Source organism: Lontra canadensis, unplaced genomic scaffold (assembly GCF_010015895.1).
Source record: "Lontra canadensis isolate GAN:19392208 unplaced genomic scaffold, GSC_riverotter_1.0 scaffold67, whole genome shotgun sequence".
NCBI classification, from domain to species: domain Eukaryota; kingdom Metazoa; phylum Chordata; class Mammalia; order Carnivora; family Mustelidae; genus Lontra; species Lontra canadensis.
In genome coordinates this window covers 3,102,681-3,127,452 of record NW_022631061.1, presented here as the reverse complement: position 1 = coordinate 3,127,452, position 24,772 = coordinate 3,102,681, and the positions used below count along the sequence as shown (strand labels likewise).

The window sequence follows — 24,772 nt, the reverse complement described above, 5'->3', positions numbered from 1 at the left end:
GGGCAGACGTGTGTAGGTGGCCTGGCAGAGTGTGAACGCGTGGGTGTTCTCTCTCCTTGACGCTTGCTCCAGGCTAACACCAGAACAACAATTCCTTGGTATCCTGTCTGGCAGACTGTGCTGAAGATTCTACTACGTATTTTAGATATTTCTGAGAAAATCGGAATGCTGCCTGCATCGCTGCATGGGGTTCACGGGGAAAACAGCTTATCCTTCACCATAAATCATGTTTAAATTGGATGCTATGCTGAGGATCATACTGGGCAGGGTAAAATGCTCTCTTCCCCTGTCTTTGAAAATCGAGAGCCATGGGGTGCGTGGGTGTCTCCGTCAGTTTAGCATCTGTCTTTGGCTCAGATCATGATCCCGGGGTCCTGGGATCGAGCCCCGCATTAGGCTCCCTGCTCAGCTCTCTCTCTCTCTCTCTCAAATAAATAAAATCTTAAAAATAAAAACAAAAACAAAATGGAGAGCCGGGCTCTTGAAGGAGCTATGCCGGGATTAGGGAACCAGAGCCTTCTGGCAGGTGTCAGGGCTGGTCTCTAGTTCAGGGAACTGGAGTCAGTGGGATTTACAACATTTCCCTGCTTTTAGGACACCTCCCTCTGGAGGAAGTCCTTTTTAAGACTATAAACATGTGAGATGGGTAAAGCCATAGTAGTGTTGGAAGAGCAACATTTTAGCTACAAGGGATGACTGTTTTCTCTTTTAGACCTTCCAGGCACTATGCTAGGCTCAGAGGGGGCACATACGGAAGATAAACCTTGGTTCTAACCTCCACGACGGGCAGAAACCAGAAGAACAGAGACACAGGAAGACAAAGGGTAAGTCTGGGAGGTGAAGAGAGGGTTTCTGGAGCTTGGCATCTAACTAAGCACAATAAGATTCAGTGTCCCGAGCAACCCACAGAGCTCAAAACTATCTCTGTCTTTTCTCTGTTGGAACAGCCTCCTCAAGAGGCTCTCAGGTGGCCGGCCTCTGAGTGGGGAGATCATGAACACACCTTGTGGGGTGGTGGGAGAATTTTCCCATGGTATGGCCCCCCTCTGTTGGCTCCCATTCTATGTAGCCAATGCCAAGGCCCCGCTTTGTCTTCCCCCACCCTACCCCACCCCTCCATGTGTGGTCATCTTTTGGATGGCACTGACTCTGGATTTTGGCATTGTTCCTCCTACCTTCCAAGGCAATGGGGGCTGGCAGCTCAGTAGGGCAAAATGTCCACACGCTAAGCATGGCTCCATTTTGCAAAGTAGAAGAAGCCAGGCACAAAAGGCCACATAGTGTATGATTTTATGTACATGACATGGCCAGTAAAGGCAAATCAATAGAGACAGGAAGTAGATTAATGCTTGCCTGGAACTGGAGGTAGGAATGGGGATTAACTCTACATGGTTAACAGAGGTCTTATTGGGGTGATGGAAATGTTCTGAAACTGCATTATGGTGATAATTGCCTAACTCAGTAAATTTATCAACAGTCGTTAATTGTATGCTTAAAGTGAATAAATTTATGATATGTTGATAGCTCAAAAAAGCTGAAGAAGAAAAGGATTTTGGGCCAATCACCTTCGAGAAACATATAGGGATTACATATGGCAATTCTACATGTGTTGTTTAGTTGGATTGTTTCCTTTTTGTATTCTTAATTAATTCACATTTCCTTTCTACCCCAGTATTTTATTTTCTTCTCTTTGTGTCTGAAACTTTCTTGGTGTTAATCTTTCAAGCAAATGCTATTTTCTTGGCCCAAATTTTCTTCCCCTTGAATTTTCCTTTTCACTTAGCAAATAAATTTGGTCGTTTTCCTAGTTTTCCTTTTACCCGCTATTGCAATTTTCTTTCTTGCGATTAGCCTGATGTGTTTAGGAATAGACAAAAGATGTTGGCAGGAGTCTCTCCTCCCCTAGCTAGTGCTCTATTAACACTGAAAAACTCCTCTTCTCTTTCTAATCCTCTGGACAGCGTGTCCACTCTGTATTTGGTTTCTAGGCTGCCTTAACATTAAGAACAATGTCTTGCTTGTTTATGTGTTTAAGAAACACTCATTTAGCTTCTCAGAGCCAGTAGAAATCTCAAGGAAAAGGCTGTTATGTCCAAAGTCATGTTATTGGTCCTAAATACTTAGGTCATTTGAGTTGGCTCCCCACCCCACCACCCCCCAAAAGAGGAAGGAAAACACATCTACTGCCTTCAGACCCAAACAGTGGCCGCAAAAACAAGCATGCCTGGAAGTTCAAACTGAATAATTGCACTAACTTCTAGAAACCAGATGTTTATCATTCTTTGTACTCTTCTGGTATTTCATGCAAAATTTCTTTTTATTTGTTTTCATCTAAGTTAATTAAGTTACCTCAGAAACAGTGGTCACTTCTTAAAGGATATATATATTTATTTGATTGTTTGGTTGCTATACCTGGAGAGAGACGTCAGTCTGGCAAATCCCAATTTACTTTTACTTAAACATTTCTTTCTGTTCTTTTCCTTTTCCCTCCCTCTCCCTCTCTCTCCCTCCCGTCCTTCCTTCCTTCTTTTACCTGAGTAACCCAGTCTCCATGCACTTTCCAGCGGATATAGTTAACATTTGGAGAGATCACAGCGTTATTAATGCTAATGTTTGGCATGTTCTCAATTTGGGGCAGCTTCTTCCACGTTCTAAGGAGAAAGATATAAAAACTCTCAAATGGGTAAGAACAACGGTCCCTCCCACATCCACGCTATCCCAACGAGGAGCCTTTTCTCAAATTATCCTTCTGGCCACCAAATTCCATCCTATTCTCCGAGGCCTTTCTGATTCCTCCATGGGATCCCCTCTGATTGTGCAAGACCACTTGATCCCTCCCTTTCCCGGACTCCAGGATATGCTTAATATGTGCGGCTCTTGTTTTCTCGCCCAGACTTGTAAAACCAGAAGGCTTTCAGAGCCCCACAGGGCCCGGCAGAAAATAAGGACTCAACCAGTGTTGACTGGCTGAGGACTCTAGGTATTCTTATGTGACCCAGTTGAGGTTTGAGCAGTTTTTTAGAAGAAGATAAAGTTTTTGAAGTCAGTCTTACAAAGAAGTGGACCTTGCTTGTAGGTACCATGCGTGAAGTGAAATGGGAAAAAGTTGGCAGTGGCATGGACCATTTCCAAAATGACCTCACATATTATAAAAACTCTTTAATTATTAATACACATGAATGTTCTGGGAGACAGATTGTCCATCCACAGCTGAAGCAGGAACAAAGCATTTAGAACAAAACAGAGGAATGATTCACTGCAGGGGACCCATGTCTGCCCAACAGGTACTCTCCCACTTCTTCCCACTCTTCAAAACCCAAGGCACAGATCCCTTGACTCCAGGGTCTCCTGTGACTCAGTTCTGGCCAACTGGATAAGGTAAAATCGGTGAGGGGCACTGGGAAAACATTTTGCATCTTCAGAAAACATGAAAATAGTGTGAGGCAGTGTTTCTTTCTCTCATTTTTCTTTGTCATTTTTCTTCTTCCCTGGCTAGCATTCTTTCTGATTTTTTAAAAAGATTTTATCTATTTACTTGACAGAGAGAGAGAGAGAGATCACAAGTAGGCAGAGCAGCAGACAGAGAGAGAGAGGGAAGCAGGCTCCCTGCTGAGCAGAGATCCCGATGCGGGGCTTGATCCCAGGACCCTAAGATCATGACCTGAGCCAAAGGCAGAGGCTTAACCCACTGACCCACCCAGGTGCCCCTCTTTCTGATTTTTAGACACAGTCCATATGTGAGATGATGTCTAGAGCTATGGAAGCCATTGTGAGACCATGAGGCATAAACTGAAGGACAAAAAGCCAACATAATGAAGATAGTGAAGTGACACAATAGAGACTGAGGCTTTCATGACACCACCGATAAGCTAAACCAACGCAGAAACCACCTATATCTTGACATTTTTGTTAATGAAAGAAAGATAAATTCCTTTATCCTGTGCTAGTCATTTGTTCCTGTTATTTAAAAATAGCAAACATTTCACTTTTTATTCTGTGTTAAGTACTGTTCCAAGCACATTATACGTATTAATCCATTTACTCCTCACCATAAACCTATGAGATAGGCACGATTATTGTCCCCTTTTTAAAGATGAGGAATGTGAGGCACAGACAGATTAGCTAACTTGCCAAAATTCAAAAGTAGAAGAGTTGGGATTCAAACCCAAGCAGCCTGGATTACAGCTGAAAGCGTTCTTAGTGGTTGGACTGACTGTACACCATAGTCTACAAATGATGCTCGGGTGGTTCAACAAGTCACAGAGTTATGGACTGTTTAGAGCTTCAAGGGATGCTTTAAGGTGACCTGACCTTGAAAATATTTGAGTTAAATATAAGCTGGAGTGGTGGTCTCCATATCGCTGAAGCCTGTAAGTAAGCTATTTTTATAGACACCATCACCAAGCACAGAAATACACTAGCTTCCCCCAAAGCAGTCTCCATATGGGATTTTTTCCCCATAGTAATTGTGTTTTTTCCATTTTATTAGTTCCATCATAATAAAGTTCTCTTACTCTGCACTTTTCATTTTATTGTTTATTTTTTAATTGATCTTACTCTGTACTTTTTCATTGTTATCATGGCAGTTTATTTTTTCATTGAAGTTGATTATTACTTTTGATTATTTTGAAGCAGTAAATTTGTATGTTCCAATCCACTCAAAAATTACTCCTTGAGATTTTTCTGTGAGTAGTGGTTCTGTCAGAATGACAAGAGACCCTCTAAATCAGTGAGCGTTCAGCACTCCCTCTTAGTTTGTTGTAACCTTTGCTCTACTGTCTCATGTCATAGAGGGTTGAAGGGGAGGCTATGTTTGTACTCACCTTCTCTCCAATTTCCTGTCAGGTTACCTCACCTCTTGCACATGCCTTCCCAACCATCCATACCTAATGAAGCACTTCGCTGCTGATTTTTCTTGAATTTTCCACCCAAGACCCTTCATCCCCTACCCATCTAAGCCAAAGAGTACAGAAAATTACGGATTGAGTAGATATCAATTCCCAAACTTCAGAACTCAGGATCCATTATTTGTCTTGTTTCTGCTTTCAGATTATGGCACTTCAGAAACCAATGCTGGTTACCTGACAACCCCCATTTTACTGGTGGAATTGTCCTTTTAAATTTTATTTTATGTTCTAAATTGACTTGGCTTCCATAACAATAACCCCCAATGGATCTTATCTCACTAGTTAAATGGAATATCTTTCTTAAAAACAATTTTCAAGAAGCAGTTTAAAATGTCTGGCATTGTTACTTTATGAAGTGTCTATTCTCTAACAATAGAGGGAATAACAAGAACGTCTCTTCAGCCTTCACCTTCCTTTGTGGTATTTGAGAATCCCTCAACTCACTTTTTCTGTCAATTAATCTCCTGTTTAAATTTCTCTCACATAAAAACTTTTCTGACCTTCTTCCATTAACCTCTCCTTCATAACACCATTCCTCATCTGTGTTACTTTTCTCTGGATACATTTAATTTCTTGGAAGGAATTTTCATGACAGAAATGGGGCAGAAGAGAAAAACTGGCCAATTTTACAGACCTGGTGAGATTAAGGAGATGGTGATGGTGCTCAGTACTCAAAGGTAACTAATTGGAACGTGCATTCATATTTCAAGAGATAAACTCTAGAAAAAACTTTTAAATTCTGCTGGGAAACATGGGTTAAGTATCTTGTGCTGAATTAACTGATGGGGACAAAGTCTCTAAAATAAGGAACAAGGACTTGATTTTAATTTATATTTTATTTTGATAATAGTTTCTGTATGGTCCATTAATATTTTTTTTTAATTCTGACAAGACTCATAATCTGTTTTTTAATCCCCACCAGGCATAAAGTAGATAAATTTCCTGGGGTACTTATGACAAAAGCTGTTCTTGTTCGAAGAGGCCTACAGGACAGAATTAAATAATCTTTCTTGTATCAATTTTTCACCCACTCTAAACTGTTCTCCATAGTGCTGGCTTGATTAAGCTTGAGTATGTTTGTATCAGGAGCCCATTGTTCACCTTGAACTTTATCTTTCAGCTTTAAAACAAACAAACAAACAAACAAACAAACAAAAAAACTAACATTATCCAAGCACCAGCATGAATCTCTAAGGAAGCAGGGATTGGAGGAGGCTGTCAATGCGGACGGAACCTCAAGTCCCCGCCCCGCCATCCAGGACCCTTTAAGAAGCAGTGTGGGGTGGGGGTGGGGGTGGGGGCGCCTGGGTGGCTCAGTGGGTTAAAGCCTCTGCCTTCGGCTCAGGTCATGATTCCAGGGTCCTGGGATCGAGCCCCGCATCGGGCTCTCTGCTCAGCAGGGAGCCTGCTTCCTCCCCTCTCTCTCTCTCTCTCTCTCTCTGCCTCTCTGCCTACTTGTGATCTCTGTCTGTCAAAATAAATAAATAAAATCTTTAAAAAAAAAAAAAAGAAGCAGTGTGGGGCTCTCCACAGTGACACATGAGAACCCTTCCCACACTTCAGAAGGTCCACGGCTGTGGAAGGCCAGTATCCCCTGGGACTCTGGTTCTCTGGTTCCCAGCAGTACACTGAGGTGTTGTTTCACCGTGTGTGTGTGTGTGTGTGTGTGTGTGTGCGCGTGTGTACATGTGTTCCTGTGCATGTTGGGGGAGACGACTTATCCATTACAGGGCAAAGCTCCAGCAGATTCATTCTTTTTCACCCAGGTGCAACTGAAGAATACTGTGAATTGTCTTGCTGTGACTTGAGAGAAATAAATATTCCTGGAATTGTTATTACCAGTTCTTTTCCATACCTCCCCCAAAGGTGTTCTTGGATTTTATCTTTTGAGCAAATGAGTGAACACCTCTAGTCAAAGTGAAATGAAAAATACAAGGCAAATCCCACCCTACGGGAAGGTTTCAGTGGCATGCCCTAGGACTCGCCTCTCACTGTGCACTGCTCCATGGTTTTCTCTAGGACCTGCAAGAATTCACTGAAGTACTATTGAATTTATTGACTGCACAAAGCTAAAAGAGAGAATCTCCTGGATGTCAATGTCAGCATTTAAAATTATTTTAACCAAATGGATTAAGGATGTAAAAAATCAATAAGGTGAAATTTAGCAAGAAGGAAAGCTCTGGATTTAGGTTCAAAACATTAATTTATAAGAAAAACATGAGGAATACATGGCTTGAATGCAGGAGGTAATGTGCCAGGAGGAATGGTGCCTTGTGGTGTCCTGTACTGAGTACTCCAGACAGGGTGAGTAATCATATTTTGTTTTTCTTTTCCTATTAGAAGTTATTATCTCTATCTAAGCTGTATATACTTGCTTTAAAAAGTAAAATAGTTCTGCAAATTTGAGATGCTTAACTCCTCTCCTTGTTTCCATCCCTAAGGGTCTCCACATTATTTTTGATGATAATTTGGTATCTATTCCATGTCTCTAAATAACATACTTACATTGCTTTTTTTTGTTTCTCAGACTGGGGTATTATCTTTTGACCCTCTGCTTTCACTTGCTTAGACTTCAATTACTTAGCATTTTTTACCCACTATCTCAATCTTCTTTCAAGACATCCAGCTCTACAAAACATTCATTTCATTGGCTTCATCTTCTGAATTGCTCTGGCTGCCCTAACCTGGTCCACAGCCGCCATCTTGGGCCCTATTTTTCCTGTCATCCTAGGGACGCCATTTGCTCCTCTTCTTTGTATCTCCTGTTTGCTGTATCCTGGTTCTTCCCCTATTCAGTTTTCTCCCTCATTTTATAGAGAAAATCCTTCAGGACTTTTCTGAAAAGTACTCATATGTGGGAAGTACATTTTGAAACTTTACATCGTCGAAAATTACTTTGCTCTAGTCCCACATTTCCATAATAGTTTATCTGAGTGTAGAATTCAACACTGGAGATAGTTTTCCTTCAGATTTTTTGGGAAGATTTTATTTTTAAGTAATCTTTACACCCAACGTGGGGCTTGAACTCACAACCCCAAGATCAAGCATCACATGCTCTACTGACCAAGCCAGCCAGGCCCACCTCCTTTAGATTTTTAAAGAGATTGCTCCATTGCTTTCTTGCTTCCAGTACTGCTGTGGTGAAGTTAAAATCCATTGTGAGTATTAACCCTGTACATAGTGAACTGACTTTTTCCTCCTCTTGGCACTTCTAGAATCTTCTTTTTGCCTTTAATGTTTTGAGAAATGTTCTCAAACTGTTTACTTGATTATTTTCTTTCCTTTCTTTTCCCCTTTTTTGTGTGCCCAATACTTGGATATTGTACTTCCTGGACTGGTACTATGGTTTTCTTATCTTTTCTCTTTTATTTCACATTTTTTTTAGTCTTTTTGTTCTATGTTTTGGGAGAATGTTGTCTTCTAACTGTTCTATTGAGTTAAAAAAATGTCGCAATTTTAAATTCCAAGAACTTTTTACTCCCCAAATTTTCCTCTGTAATGGCAACTTCTTGTTTAATGGATTTTATCTTGTCTCTCCAAAGATAATAATTATATTGGATTGCTATTTCCTGCCTGAAAGGAGAAAGTATGGGATCAGTGATCTAGCTGGTAGTGCTGCCAAACCTGGGGCCGCTGGAGGGCCATGGGGTTCTTCCTTGCAGAATGTTTTTTTTGGCTCTCAGCTTTTCCCATGGCTGACTTAAGGATTTGGTTTTTGGGGTCTCCTAAGTTACTTACCATGTGTTTATCCGCTTTCCAAATTCCACACTTTGCTGCTGCTGTTTCCATTCACCTTATCCTTGTGGGGTTGTGCCTTCAAAGGAGGGAAAATCCCTTTCCTGCTGTTCAGACGAATTTTGTTTGGGTGGGAGTAAAAGTAGAGGCTTGTGTTCAACCTATCCTATTTCCTGGAAGGGTGTGAAGCTATTTGGAGTCATGAAGGGTTTGCCTTCTAATATTTAGAAATAACCCTCATTTTGGGGGACTGCCTTGAGATAGAAGTTCCCTTTTTCTGGGGGTGGGGGCAAGCCAATTTGGAAGGTCACAAATTAAATATGATGCCTACCTGAGACCTCACTCAGAATCCTTCACATTTATTATTTAAACCTCTGACTACATTACAGTTACTCCAGGCTTGGAATAATGTTCAAATGTTCAAATCTGAGAAAATGTGCTGTTGTTTCTTTTCATTTTACATACAGCCTACAGTGTACTTTTGTAGAGTGATGGCCTTGGTAAAGAAGTGACACTTGGAGGGAGAATTTTCTCCTTCTGGTGCTGTCCTCCAGAGATTACAGGGAATGAGAAATATGTCTCTAGCCACCGTCAGGGAATTGTTTCCTCTGCCTTCCTGAAGCAATAGGTGGGGAAGGAATCCACTGCTGGTATAACCCTTACAACCAACATGTCAAAGCATTTCTCAAGATAAGAAGACCCTTGGGATGCCTGGGTGGCTCAGTTGGTTAATCTGCTGCCTTTGGCTCAGGTCCTGATCTTAGGGTCCTGGGATTGAGTCCCGCATCGGGCTCCTTGCTCAGCAGGAGTCTGCTTCTCTCTCTGCCTATGCCTGCCATTCTGCTTCTCTTTCTGCCTCTGCTTGCCATTCTGCCTGCTTGTGCTCTCTCTCTCTCTTTCTCTCTCTGACAAATCAATCAATAAATAAAATCTTAAAAAAAAAAAAGAGGAAGAAGAAGAAGACACTGAAGCCCTAACTGGGCGATGACAACACTAGAAAAAGAGATGAACTAGGAGATGCTTATGTGTTGCAAAAAGACCCCTCCTGTTCTAAAAGTTTTCTCCTCAGTATTTTGCCAAACAGAAATGGATCCTTTCAGCTGAATGATAGTCTGATGGAGGCTGGTAGAGAATAGCTGAATATCAAGGAACATAAAGTTATAGTGTGAACCACTGCTAACTGAATGGCGTGTCAAGAAAATAAAGCATGGCTGAATTATATTTGGTCAACGGACAAATAAGAGGCCGTTTATCAAAATTCCTCTTATATTCAACTTTCCAGCAACACAGCTGTCGCGTGCAGTTGATGAGTACATATGCTCACAAGTGGTTACCTGAGCACACTCCTTCAGCCATCTCTTCAACAATGAAGAAGTTAATGTCTTATAATTCGTTTTTATGCATTTTCTAATGCTTAACTAATTTTGACTAAAAATAAAATCCCTTAAATTCAAGACCTGATGAAGAGCCAGCAACCAACCATCCATGCATCCATCATCCTTGCCTCTATCCATGCATCCATCAGTCGTCCATCTGTCTATTTAATGTCTACGAAGGACTCAAAAATAAATTACTACCCTCTAGGAGTTCCCAGTTTAGTGAAAGAGACAGATTGTGGACAGAACATTTTGTCTCAGAGCTATAATCCCAATCATTGAAGTATGCATGGACTGCTTTGGGATGCATGGTATGGAGAGGAGAGAAAGTCTTCCTTGAGGAAAAGAGGTTTAGTGAAAGCCCAGAAGGGCACTGTGGTTGAGGCAGAGGAAGTCATCTACACAGACTCATGGGACCATGAGAGAAGAGAAGCGGATGCTTACTAAATGCCCACCTGCTTTAGAACATGGGGGCCATTGCAGTGTGGAAATACCAGGAAGAGATGAATCTGAATAAATAAGCAGGGCCCAAATCCTGAAGTGTTTGGTGGCTACATTGACATGTTCAGATTTTATCTGACTAAAGAAAGTCACTGAAGGGTTTTCTGCAAAGCAGAGACATCACCATCTCTCACAGTCCCCTCTGCTTCCCCCTGGTCTGAGTCACCATCAGCAGCAGAGCAATCATTCAACACAGAAGTCAGAGCATGTCCCCTACTGCTTAAAATCTTGCCATGGCTTCATCCTGCAACAAGACCTCAGGGAACTTCCTTAATTCTGACCTCATGCCTTCCACCCCCTGCACATATTCTGTTTCAGCCACACTGGCACGCTTGCTGTGCCGCCTTAGAGCCCTTCTCTGTATGTTCTGTCTGCAAGGAATGTTCTTCCCCATCAATATCCTTGTGGCTCCCTCACTGCCTTTGTGCAAATACCAGACTTTCAAAGATGACTACACTGGTTACCCTATTTTAACCCACACTCACGCATGTGTGCACACACACACACACACACACACACACACTATGCACACACACACGCCCTTGGCACTGATGATACCCTGTGCCCTGCTTTGTTTTTCCCTTTTTTCCACAGCACTTATCGCCTTCAAGGTTATCATATAATTTATTACGTTTATTGTCTTTCTCCTCCCACTAGAAGTTATCTGACTAGGTATCCAGTAGACATCTTTGTTGTGTTCACTGTTGTGTCCCAAGCAACTAGGATGAAGACTGGCACACAGTACATGCTCAATAAATCCTTGTCGAATGAGTGAAAGATTTTATAAAAATATATGGGAAATGATCTGCGGGGGTTTGATATTGGAGGCTGGGGAGTTCGGCGAGAAATTTGTTTCTGTGATGGTGATAATAGGTTGGATGCGAGAAGTGGCTGAGGGGAGAGAAAGGAGGGCACAGGTGGTAGTTACTAAGGAGAGAAAATTTTCAGGACTTGGTGACCAATTATTTGAATGTAGAGCTGAGTGACTGGGATAACCAACCTGGAGCAGGCACACAGGGCTAGGGATGCCATTCGCAGAGGTCGAGGAAGAGAGAAGAGATGGTAACTTTTGGTGGATGGCAAAGACAAAGGTGAGTGGATGCTTACTATCTCTATGTATTATGGTGTACATATGGGTTTTATGGTCTCTCTCCCCTCTAAACAGCCTATCCTATAGCCATTATCCTTCCCTACATTCTTATCTGAGGGTTTGTTTGTTTGTTTGTTTTGTAAGATTTTATTTATTTGAGAGAGAGAACAAGCTCGGGGGAGGGACAGAGGGAGATGGAGAAGCAGGCTCCCCGCTGAGCAAGAAGCCCCGTGTGGGACTGTTGGGATCATGACCTGAGCCAAAGGCAGACGCTTAACCGAATGAGCCACCCAGACGTCCTTCATCTGATGCTTTAAAAACAACCTCTGTATGAGGCACAACTGAGTACCTTTCCTCATTTCTCTATTGTCCATTTCCACACTGACACCCAGAGGTTAATTCTCAATTTCCCAATTACCCTCAGACACCCTCTAACTTTCCCTGAAATGATCATGTCCTTAGCTGGTTTACTTGAAACAGGAGCAAACCCACTGTAATCCAAGCATTAGGGAAACCACTAGATTTTTTTTTTTTTTAATGGCTGGCAAGGCTCTGGCTTCTCTCCAGTTCCTCAAAGCAGTAACCTCCTCTCATGATAAAACTGTACCCACTTGCTAGAAACTCAACAACTTTGTTCTTCCCTTTCTTCATAGTTCCCAGATGGCCGCCAGCTGGTCGGGGCTATTTCTTGCATTCTAATCCCTTTATCCTGGTTTTCTTTTTGATCTCCATGTCTTGCCCCTCCTCCTTCTAACAGCCACCATACTATTATACCCCTCTTTGGAAGCACCTATTTTCTAAGAGAATTTGATGATTTTTTTCAGAGCATTACCTTTTTTTTTTTTTTTTTTTTTTTGGCTTTTGCTTTTGCTTTTGTATTATAAGGAAAACCAGCTGCAGGGACATGTTGGAAGAAAAGCTATCTCCAAGGGGAGGACAACAACCTCCTGCATGAAAGGGGTCAGAGCTGACTTTGTTCCATGACAGGGCTGTAGGGGACAAATGCATCTGGCATGATCCAGAAGCCACACCTCGGTCTTCCAGCTGCGCTCGGCACTCTTCGCGGGCACAACGAGATGTCTGGTCCCCTTCCTGGCTTTCTCAGTGGCCAGCCAGGGCAATGGAAAAATTCTGTTCCAATCCCCCCAGAGAGGGGTGCACCCTATCCCCAGTGGTTTGCAATATAGAACTTTTATTGATTTACAAGATTATAGCTAGCAGATTGTCTGAAGTGATAAATCAAGGAAGTGAAGCTAATGCGTCCGTGTCTTCATCTGTGTTTGTTACACCTGTGAGGGGCTGGGCTACATGTGTTTGGGGGAGAGTTTCTGTGAGGTCTTGGCAAAGGCCTCTGCAGGTGATGAGTCTCTGTGGGAATCTGTGTGTGTGGGTAGTATTGCCGAGGAGTGGGGGGGTGGACATATTTGCATGTTTGGCTTGTGTCTTTCTCTGTGTGCACACAGGGACCTGTGCAGGGTGACTATGTGTGTGTGTGTGCACAAGATCCATGTGTGAGTGTGTGTGTGTGCACAGGATCTGTGTGTGACCGTGCATGCGTGTGTGTGTACACAGGATCCATGTGTGAGTGTGTGTGTGTAAAAGATCTGTGTGTGACTGTGCATGTGTGTGTGTGTACACACAGGATCCATGTGTGTGACTCACAGGGGATCAATGTGGGGTAGTGACTGTGTGTGTGCCTCTGGATCTCTAGATGGTGTTTTGAAGCACAACTCTGTCGTCCCCGTGTGGGTGTCAGAGGGTAACGCGTGGTGTTCTGTCTGGGTAGCTGTGTCTGGGTGGGAAATTGTGGAGTGAAATTAGGAGATGTCTTTGGCTGAGTGTTGCAAGGGAAATCTGCGGCAGGCGTGTGGAGGGGTGTCTGCAAGGGTTTGGAGGGTATATTTTGAGATGTTTGCGGAGGATTCTGGGGGTGACCCATAAGTCCATGTGGTGTCAGTGGTGTGTGTGTGGGGTGGTGGGGTGTGTGAGAGTAACTGCAGAATATCTCGGGTATCTGTGGGGTGAATGTGAGTAGGTAGGAGTGGGTAAGGGTATCCTACTCTGCAGCATGAAGGGGGACTTGGGGGGCATCTGTGAAGAGTCTGTCCATTTGCCTTAGGAAATATTTGTGGGGATATCTGTGGGCAAGTTCCTGGGACGGCGTGGCTGGGTGTGGGGTGTCTTCAGATCCTTGTGCCTCCCTCCACAGGTATGTGTGTCTGGGAGATACGACATGTGAAGGCAAAATGACCTCAGAAAATTCCCACAGAAGCACACCTTATTCTGCGTTAGTGCCTCATTGTCCCCAGCATGTGACTGGGACAGACCCAGTTCCCTGGCCACAGCGGGCAGCTCTCGTTGGGATGCTCCCATCACCAACCGTGATTTGCCAATGCCTTTCCTTTACACAGCTGGCCTCTGAGGGCACAACATGGCTTGGGCGTCCCTCTCTCCTGATGGGACCAGCCGTGAGCTCCTGCTCTCTCCTGTGAGGTGTGCATAGCTGTGCGGTACTCACCCTGTTCCCAGGGCACCCTCCTTGTACTGAGGGAGGCCTCAGCTGATAAGAGCACAAACTTGTCACCTCCAGGACTAACTGGAGAGATAGAAGAGGGCACATGTCCAGCATCCTTCCTTCTAGCCATCTTCCAAAAATGATGTAAAAGTGCAAGAGACACTTGGATTTCAACCCACTTTTCTCCAAAGGGAGAAAACGAGATGTCCTACAGAGATAGTGTTTTTCACTTTCTCCAGCCAGCTTCAAATTCCCCGATGATACGTCCATTCAGAGGAATCCTGCATCTCCTCATCAAGAGGCCATTGTTGCCAAAGCGGTATTTATGTTTCATGGTTGTAGCACTGGTGTTCGGCATTAACAATGAAGTCCTTTCAGTAGCTCCACGACGCGACTTGCATTGGATCCCAGGCTTGCAGATGGGGAAAGCAAAGCGGAAGGAGGTTGCAGTCCTGCCGGAGGCCTTCATGGCCCAGATCCCAGAGATGCCCTTCTTCATGTGGGACTCGCCAGGCCCTCCTTCAGCGAGCTTCCCCGGGCCCTCCTGTGCTCACTCCAGCTTCGGTGGGGAATATTCCAGGAGCAAACCCAGCCCAAGCAAAGCAAAACTTGCAGGGAGGCAGGTGAACGGGCTTATTTACACGGCGGTCTTGAGCGCTACAGCACGCTTATCATGGGGGCATTAAATGTCCCTCCGAGTAGCTACTACAGAGTGATCTTAGCCAGCTTCTTCTGAAGGAAGGTGTTTGATGAACATCAAAGCCAAAAGCCAGGGGTGTTCATTCCTGTCGTACCCCTTCCTATTCACTTCCGATGAAACTTCTCCAGTTTCCAAGAAGCACCCAGGTGGTCATTCCTTCCCCTCTCTCTGTCCAGCTGACACAGCAAGGGCTTTGTTGGCCCTTTGGCAGGTGCTGGGATGCCCGCCACCTGAGCCCCAGTCCCAGGACACACTCATGGGCTATGCTTCTCAGTCAGATGAGCCCAGGCACTCATCTTCTTTGTCCTCCTTCTGGATACACCTGCATTACCTCATTCGACTCTCAAAACCCCTCGAGGAAGAAAGTGGGGTGGGTATTGGTGTTTTCAGGGTATGAGTGGGGACATGGGAGCAGAGGTAAGGATCTGGAGACAGCCACACTGCAGGGAACACATGGACAGAGACCGGATCTGCAAGCCGGCATCTCCCATCTCTTCAGCCTCCTTCCCCCGGCTCTCCTGTCTGGAGGACAGGTGCTGTCCTTTCTAACAGCATCCATTCTACTAAAAGATGAGGCATCGCTCTAGAGCCTCCCAACTAGGTGGTAAGTGAGAAAGCCGCAGGGGCAGCGCAGACAGTGAGACTTACAGAAGGAGGGCTGCGCGCGGTGATGGGGCAGGCTCCAGAAAGCACAGGATTCCATCCATGCACTGAGGGTGGGAGAGGGATTTGAAAAGCCAGGATGGAGGGAACGGCATACTTCAAATGTGTAGTTTGGAAGCCAAGACCTGGAGGCACGCAAGATTCTGGCATGGCCCACACTGGAGCCTGCGAGGAGATGGGTTCGGCAGGCTGGGCAGGGCAAAGAGGCATGTAAAGAAGGGGCAAAAGGGAGAGGTGACAGGAAGAGAGAATTCCCCAGGTCGGGGAGGGGGTCCATGCCCTCTGGAGACATATCACAGAAGACACCCGGTGTGTTGGGGTTTTGGTACTTTAGTTTCAGGCTTTGTAGTAAAGCCTGGCTAGTCGTTTACCACACACACGGCCATCTCGGCGACTGTTCACCTGTCCCAGCTTCCATTGCAATTAAGGTGACCATGTGACTGACTTCTGGACTATGGGCAGAAGCGATCTAGGCACTTCTAGGTGTGGTCCCCAAATCCTCCTGTCTGACCCTCACTCAGCTCTCTTCCTTCATCTGTTGCCTGGATGTAGAGGGTCCAAGGTCCTGGGGAAGGCTGGGTCCTTGAACCACCACACAGAGGCCACTCACCAAATGCATGCCGTGAACTGTTAGGTGAGCAGGAGATACGTTCCTATTGTGAGAAGCCACGGAATTCAGGGGGGCTGTCTGTTTCAGCAGCTTGCCTACGCAGGGCAGACTGGTTGTGCTTCATCTGAGCCTCTGAACGTTTTCTGTTTAGCTGAACTGTTCATCCTGGCTTTGTCTGTGACTAGTTTGGGTTTCACTGCTCTCTACCCTGAACCAAGCAAAATGGCTGGACCTACCCTTAGGAAGCATATCTTGAGGGAATGAATAAACGTACCAATTTTGGCGGGCCATAGTGGTACTGTAGCTATGATAGGGGCTCCATGGTTGGAGCAGAGAACTGAGTATATCAGGGGGTAGGAAAGTGAAGACACAGTCTAAGAAAGGAAGAAAAAGCTAATCCAAACCCTAAGCTGTCTTAAGAACATTTTCCCATTTGTTATTTTACCCCATGTCGATAGTTACATAAAGAGGCTATGTCCTTGCTTAAAAATGTATTATTCCCCTTCTTTCAGAATTAGATTTTAACTTCAATATTTACCTTAATAGTTCACCTACAGAAGCCAAAGACAGAATGTTCACACATCCCTGCAACACAGTTTAAAAAAGAAAAGAAAAATAAATTCCCTCCCGAAGTAAGGAGCCAACACATTCCATTTATTTCCCATGCTCTAATAAATAGCTTGTGCTCTCTTGGCAGAATCAACAAGCAATGTTTTTTCCAGTTAAAAGGGAATAGAGAGTTTTTCAGGCTTCTCTGTCTCTCCCTGAGCAGATGGGCTTTCCTATTTAGCAAGTGGAACTGCCATAACCTTGAATGGGACATGAGCATGGCCAGACCATACGGTCCAAATGCCCGGACCTGGGTCACAGAGTGTCGTGAGTGACTGCACACAGAGGACCTTGCTCACTCCAGGACATTTCTCATAATGACCTGCACTTGGAACAGCATTAGATACAGAGGAAAACCCTGGCATTATAGCAGGTGTATAAAGTAGCAAAACATGCCCTTTCTTGTAGGAACTAACTGCTACAGGTTTGGAGATGGGAGCTTGCTACAGTATTCTCTGGGATCCAGGTGACTAAAGAATATCTCCTCGAACAAGTAGCAGGTGCTGCACACACTGCTTTGTATGCCTCATCTCATTGAATCTTCACAATAATCCTGGGGGGTAGGCACTTTGATTTTTTCCATTCTGCAGATGGAGGCAGAGAGAGGTTGAACGGTGTACCCAGAGTACCAGAAGTGTTACGGGGCACAGGCACTGAACTTGCTAAATTTCATGTGGTTTCTGAGCTCAGGTGAATCAGCAGTGGAACAAGCTGTGGTCTTAGTTGGGTTCACAATATGTGGCATGCCTAGCTCTGTAATGTCATTTCTTTGTTCGGTCTGGATACACATCTCTGGAAATCTCTGGACTCTCACTATGCTGTTGTTGTTGTTGTTGTTGTATTTTTTTTTGTTTTGTTTTGTTTTAACCTTAGTATGACATACACCCAAAATTCTGTGGCATGGGACTTATGTAATATTTTTCCAATGCATAATCTATTAATGAGAATTATGTTCTCGTCCTTAGGTCCGGTCACTTTCCATACAATTAGAGTATCATTTAGAACCTTGATTTATTTCAAGAAACCACCATATACAGTTCCCCTCTCTCCACATTTCTCCTAGTTAATGTGTTGTTTTCTCACTCCACACTCCCTCCTTAGAGCCCTGCAATCTGTCTCCGTGTTCTTCCGCTGACATTTTTCTCACCACTAGTTCCATTTCTAATAAATCAAATGGAATTTTCTCAGGCTCTCATGTCCCTCAAGTTCCCTGGATGTTCTTCTGTTAAGCAGCTCTTTCCTCTGAGACATCCCCTCTCCCTCAGCTCTTGCTGGTGCCTTGTCCCTCTTGGCAACTTCCTTGCACCTGATATGACTCGAAGCCCGTGTGCCTCACAGCTACCCTGTGCTGAATATGCCTGTATGTGTTGCTCCCTGTCCCCCATAGGATTTAACTGCAAACATCATTTATTGTACTACTTAGTTTCTCTTCCAGTGGGCCTAGCTAAGGGCTGATCGGATGATATTTAATTTCATTAACACTCACTTATTCTGGCTTCCGGCTTCCAGACTTAATGATACCGTGACCCCAATTAAGCTAAGCAGCTGATGAAGCCAGTGGTCATATCAGGATTATTTGCCTGATAAATAACAGATCATAATCAGTAGTAGGTCTTGGGGACCCGTGGCACCCTGACAATAAACTGCTTCGCCTCAGGAGTACCTTTTTTTTTTTTAAACCATTTCCTTTAGAAAAAAAAGGAAACCAAGGTAAACAAAACAAAACAACAAAAACAAAAAAACAAAAATGAAGAGCTCACTGCTAGTCTGAAATCATTTTGCTTCCAAGTCTTATCAAATCATCTCAGAGGCTTTGTTGACATTCTGTGTTAATGACTGGAATCCATCTTTCCAAATGGAGAGAGGCACCAGGGGGCCAAACACCACGCTCTGTCCAGAGTTCTGAGGTCCGAGGTCAGACTGTTGTGGCAAGCTCGCATGACCAAGCCAGCTGCCGGCGCGGGGCCTCTGGATGTGTTTCTAAAGGATAATATTTACAATGTTGGATAGCTGGACACTGTGGAGCTTAATGGGATTCTTAATAAAGGCAGCTTTCATTAAGACAGGGAGCACAGGCAAGGTGCCCTTGCTTTTGAGGGAAGGACAACCCGGCACAAGACTGATGCTCCTCCTCGGTTTGGAAATCATGTGGGTCAAGTGCCTTGTCATGCATTAACAGCCTTTTTAAGTTCCTGGTGGATTGAGAGGAACGGCTTAGATAAATGAAGGAAGAGGAATCACGCGATCTGTCTTGGTAGTGTAAACGCCGAGACACAGCAGCTGCATTTAAACAGAGCAATTTGCTAAATGAGTGGTTGGCTCCTTTCCAGATGGCCAATGTGACACAGGGCTTGGACGAATCCTTCATTCAATCATGCATCTGTCTAGACTGCCACAGGAGAGGCCGGGTTAGAGCCACTGCCCCAGCAGCCCACAGCCACAGCTGCAGCAGCTCCGAACCCCTTAGATGAAACCCACTCCTGTTGACCCCTGAGGCGGCTTGGCTGGATACCAGCAGGGGAGGCTGCGGCAGCAGGGCATGGGGGAAGCCTTGGGGAAAGCCAGCTCCTCTGCTGAAGGATGACCAGCTCGGATCAGGGACCGTCCGTGGACACGGCTGCCTGCTGGAGCACTCCCGCTGCCTACAAGGGACACGCACCCAGGTCATTCTCATCATCCGAAGCAGCTGAGCTTCCAAAGCAGAAAGACAGGCTGCAGGCTGCGCTCTATGTGTTTCCTTTATGTGCACTTTTTAAAGCTTTTCACACATGCTCTGTCTTGATTCTCCCAGTTAGGTTGTAAAATTCCCCAGGCAGATGAAAGAATATTCTTAGCTTTCACCCACGACCCTACTCTGTTGTGCCTTCTCTGTGCCTCTGACAATTAATTCAGTCCCAACTCGAGCACCTCTTTAGAGATGATATCTCGGAGCTATGGGCTGGGGAGGCCCGGGGATAGAGCAGATGATCGCCCCATTCTGGGGCCTCTGGATCTATGACACGTGTTGACTGACCGGGGGGAAACTAGGCCAGTAAAATGGAGCCATTTGATGGGCAGCCTGCCCAACTTTAATAAATTGGGCAGTCAGAGGACTTCGTTGGGCTGTAATGGGGACTTACAGGAAGGCAGCGCTATTGACATATTTCTCCCTGGTAAGTTATCCCCCAAGCCTATTTAATTTCTATAATTGTATTGGAAGTTTCCATGGTGGGAGTTTCACCATATTCTTTAGAGGCTCGTTGAGTTTCACGGCTAGGAGCTCTGACCAGTTAGTAAACAAGCCTCCCCATTCCCCGCCCCATGCCCATTAGCCCTCTGAGCCTCCACTGTGCACAGCAACTTCCACTTACTTCTGACTGGGAGGAAAAGTTTAACCTGGTGAATCACCAGCAGCACTTCCTGTGATCGTCTGAGGAAAACTACAGTCTGCTTCGGAAGAACTCTTTCATTTCCTGCTGTTTCTGATGTACATGGGGTGGAAAAATTTGAATTCTGCTCTGTGCCTATCCACCAAAGCTTTCTCACCAACATTTTTCTCTCTTGGAAGTTTCCTCTCATCAGGGTTCTGCTGACCCTACAATCAGCCTGAAATAAATGCATCAAACGAACAGGGCTGACCTAGAGATGGGTATAGCATCATCTCTCTGCCTGTCTCACCCAGATTCCACTTCTGTAACCATCTGAGCCCAATTTCCTCATCTGTACCACAAAGCCGAGAAAATGGTTTGTGGGATGATTTTGTCAATTCTCCCAAGGATGGTACTGAACTAGCATTACTCTAGATGCATAAGTGAGAAGCTAATCCATACACAAGGGAAGCCTTTGGGCGTGGTCGCCCTAGACTCTATCAATGGAGGTCTTTATGGCAAGAGTCCAGGCTATGGAAAGGGAGTTATTCTATTGTCTAGAATATTCTAGTAGTAGATATGCCAAAAGGCCAGAGCAATGAAGTCACTCAACTCTGAGATAATTACAAGTCTGCTCAAGTCCTTGCAATGAGCAAATAGTTCAGAAAGGGTATGAAAGTAGACTATTAATTTTAAGAAACAAGTTTCTCAGTATGCCGAGTGTAAGTAGCACTGATGAATATTATCAAATGATCTGAAAGTGCATGATCCTGGGCTAGAGGCAATCATATAATGAAACCCAAGGATAATCACTCATCAAGAGAACCTTTGTGGTATGACGTTGGTGAAGCCAGTCCTCCTGGCCTTCGTGGGCATATTATAAATGTAAATTCCCTTCTGCTGAGTGTCACTGAGTCCTCAATTCCAGGTCATCAGTGTGTGATCTCCAAGAAGTATGCAAATTGTGAAGACCTTGAAGCCTGCCAGAGCATGCTTAGGTGACAAGACAGGCACAGCCAGTATTTCTGCCTTAAAACACACTTCTCTCTCGGGCGCAACTGATGGCTTTGCCAGGTTGGCAACATGAACTCGTAGATGCTGCATTCACTGTAAGCCTTTTTCTAGTCTAAAGAAAATTTGATTTTTTTAAAAAAGAAACATCAAATGAGGACTCAAACACTGTTGGAAAATGTCCTGGCTTTTTAACATTCAAATACAGCTCCACAAAGAGTCCCCCACGACTGACATTTTATGTTATTTAAATGCTGTTAATTAAGAACTACAGAAACCAGCAGCGATGACCAAAGCAGGACTCTGACAAACTCCTCCTGACCTAAACTGCGACTCTGATTTGCTTAGAGGCGAAATCAAAAGAACACAGGGTGTACTGGCTCATTCACATATAGCCCACTAGGGGGCAGTGAATGATCGAGTTTCCAGCAGGCTGGCTTCCGTGAGGTTTGGTTGCTATATATACACCTGAAGTGTGGCAGGCCTTTTACACAAAGTGAGCAGCGCTGCGGCGATGACAGGTGTAGGGAGCAGCCAGTTATTGCTCCCAGCACAGTCTGCCAGAAGGATGAAGTGAAACGAAGCATTTGCATTTTTACCAATGAACCTGCATGATAATGAATAGGCAGGGTCGCCCTCATCAGCCCCGGCTTCGCCTCCCGGCTTCTGCCGGGCCACGGCCGCGGGCACCCGGCTGAACCGCACCCACGACTGCAGCAAGGGAGACAGGCGGAGCCGGGGGACCCGATTTACCAGGCGCCTGGGGCTGGTGACCACAGGGGCACTTCTGACCCGCGGCAGGGGTGGGGGTGGGGATGCCTCCCTCTTCCATCCCATCCCGGGGCCAGAGTCCATCTGAGAGATTCCAGGCGGGGAAGCCGCGCTGCATTAATCCAAGGACACCATTCACTTCGTCGTCTGTGTGAACGGCGCCCCCTAAGTTGGGAAGTGCGCAGGTCGTTGCCCGCTCCCCCTGCGTAGGGCCTCTGGGCTCCAGGTCATTGCACAAGAGCAGGTCAGCTCTCTCCCCTGAGGCTCGTTTTTTTTTTGTTTGTTTGTTTTTTGTGTTTTTTTAATATGTGTGTATGTATGTATGCGTGTGTATGTGTGTGTGTGTGTGTGTGTGTGTGTGTGTGTGTGTGTTTTAAATCTGCATTAAAAGGCTTTAGGGGAAGTAGAGAGCAAAATTAGAAATTGGGACCTGTTGGATTTCAGTGTCAGCGATGGTTCCATCTTCCTTTCTCTTCTGCCCGGCTTCCTCCATTCCCTCGAGGAGCTAGTGCCCTCCTGGTGGTCTGTCTTTGCCCTGTGCTAATACTTTCTTCAGGCAGATCCTAGGCTACCAGAGCATTCAACCTTAGTTGTGTTTACAGCACTCCGCCCCCTCTCCCACTGGAAACTGCATCTAAATCTTATTTGTAACTGGGAAACAGAGTACAGAGAAGGGACTTCTCCCTTCTGGCCCTGATTTGCAAGACCCTCTCCTGCCTAATGGGGGACAAATCAGATGTGCCCTTTCTACCTGTGCTCCGATGTCACTGCTTTCAGACTGGTTTCTTCATTCGGGCCCTGTTTCTTCACACATTGACCTAGGACATCCCTTCTGTTTTACTTCGAAGCCAGTAAAGCATCATGGTGAAACGCACAGACTTGGATCAAACTGCTTGGGTTCCAGCCCCAGTCTATCACCTCCCAGTAGCATGTACACTCAGAAATTGCATGACTGCTCTGTGCCTCAGTTTCCCCATTCTCACAAATGGCCGTCTAACATCACCTCATGGTTTGAAATGAATGGGTCAAATGGAAAGCACTAAGCACAACACCAGGCATATGAACCATCACTTCATACATGTTCCCTCTTCGTATTTTATTTTATTTGACATAATGTATTTCTTCTTCGTCTCTAAGACACAGATGCTCCCACCCTCCTCTTCTCCCCCTTGCTTCTCCCTGAAAGAATGGCAGATGGTCTTCTGACCCTTGAGTATACGCCTACCGCTCTCCTTCTACCCTTGGCACCTACCTGATCATCACCATAGAGAATCAGGCACTTGTCAGGATCTTCATAACTAAAGCAGAGAACATGAAGAGAAAACATCTTCAGACATCAAGAACAAGCTCAGGGATGGGGGTGGGGGTGGGGAGAATCTGACAAGTGTCCTTTATGTCATGCCCGTGTTCTATTTGTAGAACTGTCTTGGAAATAGACACTTGTTTACTTCGCCCAGATCAGAAGTGATTTCAGATTCTCTTCATTTAATTGTCTACTTCCCCTGTGCAGCTTCGTAATTAAAATAAGAAACTTATTTATAAAGTCAGTGCCAGAGCTGAGAGATAACTGTAAGGAGGTGCTCCTCTGTGAAGCTGACGCTAAATCATGTTGGCCAGCCTGGAAGGCGTGGCAGGCACACCCCACATGGCAGGGATCCCTCCCATCAGGTGGGAGTTGGAGAAAGGATGGAGGGACCATTGGCTCTCCCCAGTCCACGTGTGTAAGATGAAGAGTGTGGACATTCTTTTGACAAGAGGAGCCAGGTTTTTATGGGAAAATGTGGCAACTCCCCACTTTGAGTAAATGGCTGGTTCTAATGGTTTGGGTGACACTGGCTGGTACCAGGAAAAGGGTAAAGACTGCCCCATGGAGGAAGGCTTGAGCATGGGTGGTGTTGGCAGGAGGGGCAGGGAGGCAGGGAGGAGGGATGAAGAGGCTAGACAGGAGGAGATAGTGAGGAGAGTGGGCAGAAACTAGCAAGACCCCAAGTGTACCACTTTTCCCTGTGACCCCCGGAATCTTCAGCTTCATCTGCAAAAATCACAAAATGCTTCCTTCCTACTTACCTACCTTCCTTTCTTCTTCCCTCCTTCCTTCCTTTCTTTCTTTCTAGATTTTATTTATTTATTTGTCAGAGAGAGCACAAGCAGGGAGATCAGCAGACAGAGGGAGAAGCAGGCCCCCTGCTGAACAGGGATCTCCCTCCACACCCCCACCCCTCCATCCCCCCACCCCCCGTGCAGGACTCAATCCCAGGACCCTGAGATCATGACCTGAGCCAAAGGCAGACGCTTAACCGACTGAGCCACCCAGGCATCCTGCGGTTGGATTTCTTATCAAAACCAGTGAAATGGCTATGTGGATGCAAGAGGTGGACACCCATCCATATCTGGGAAGCATCAATGTTACAACTGCAAGACTTGTTTGACATTATGTGGCCACATTAAATCTGGCAAATAATTTGTCCATTTATATTGGATTTATTTCTTGTTCATTTCCAAAGACAAGAAGGGACCTAGAGAGACGTTTCTTTTTTGTGTCAGTACCAGAAATCTGTGTGTCTCTTAAACATCTTAATTATTATCTTATAGACAATATGAAGCTGCTAATGGATGTTGTTTCCCTCTTTTTTCTGACTTCTAGGAAGTCCAAAAATAAATATGCTATTCATTTCTAAAAATTGTTTAGAGTATTATAGGATATATTTTGCTTATTGACTTTATCTTTCTATATGTGTTTTTTGTCTTCAGCCCCATTCAAATATGTGCGTGTGTATTATCGTTTATCCAATTCTATACTCATTGCTATAAGTGTTCCCAAATCCTCTTTTAGACCATGTGGTTTTTAATAAACAAAAATACCAATAAATGCATTTTTGTCTCTCCTAAAGTTTTTCTACTATAATCTGTAGTAAAAGAAATGTTCTTCGAGTTTTG

At 44.9% G+C, this 24,772-nt stretch overlaps 1 protein-coding gene across 1 annotated transcript in view; it reads right to left on the bottom strand.

Annotated features, from left to right (window-relative positions):
- The window catches only part of LOC116880671 (WD repeat-containing protein on Y chromosome-like), a 116,414-nt gene that overhangs the window by 49,669 nt on the left and 41,973 nt on the right, over nt 1–24,772 (bottom strand). Inside the window, 3 exon segments of the mRNA XM_032879948.1 lie at nt 2,534–2,651; nt 16,636–16,682; nt 23,088–23,133. Of these exon segments, the coding sequence (XP_032735839.1) occupies nt 2,534–2,651; nt 16,636–16,682; nt 23,088–23,133 (211 nt within the window).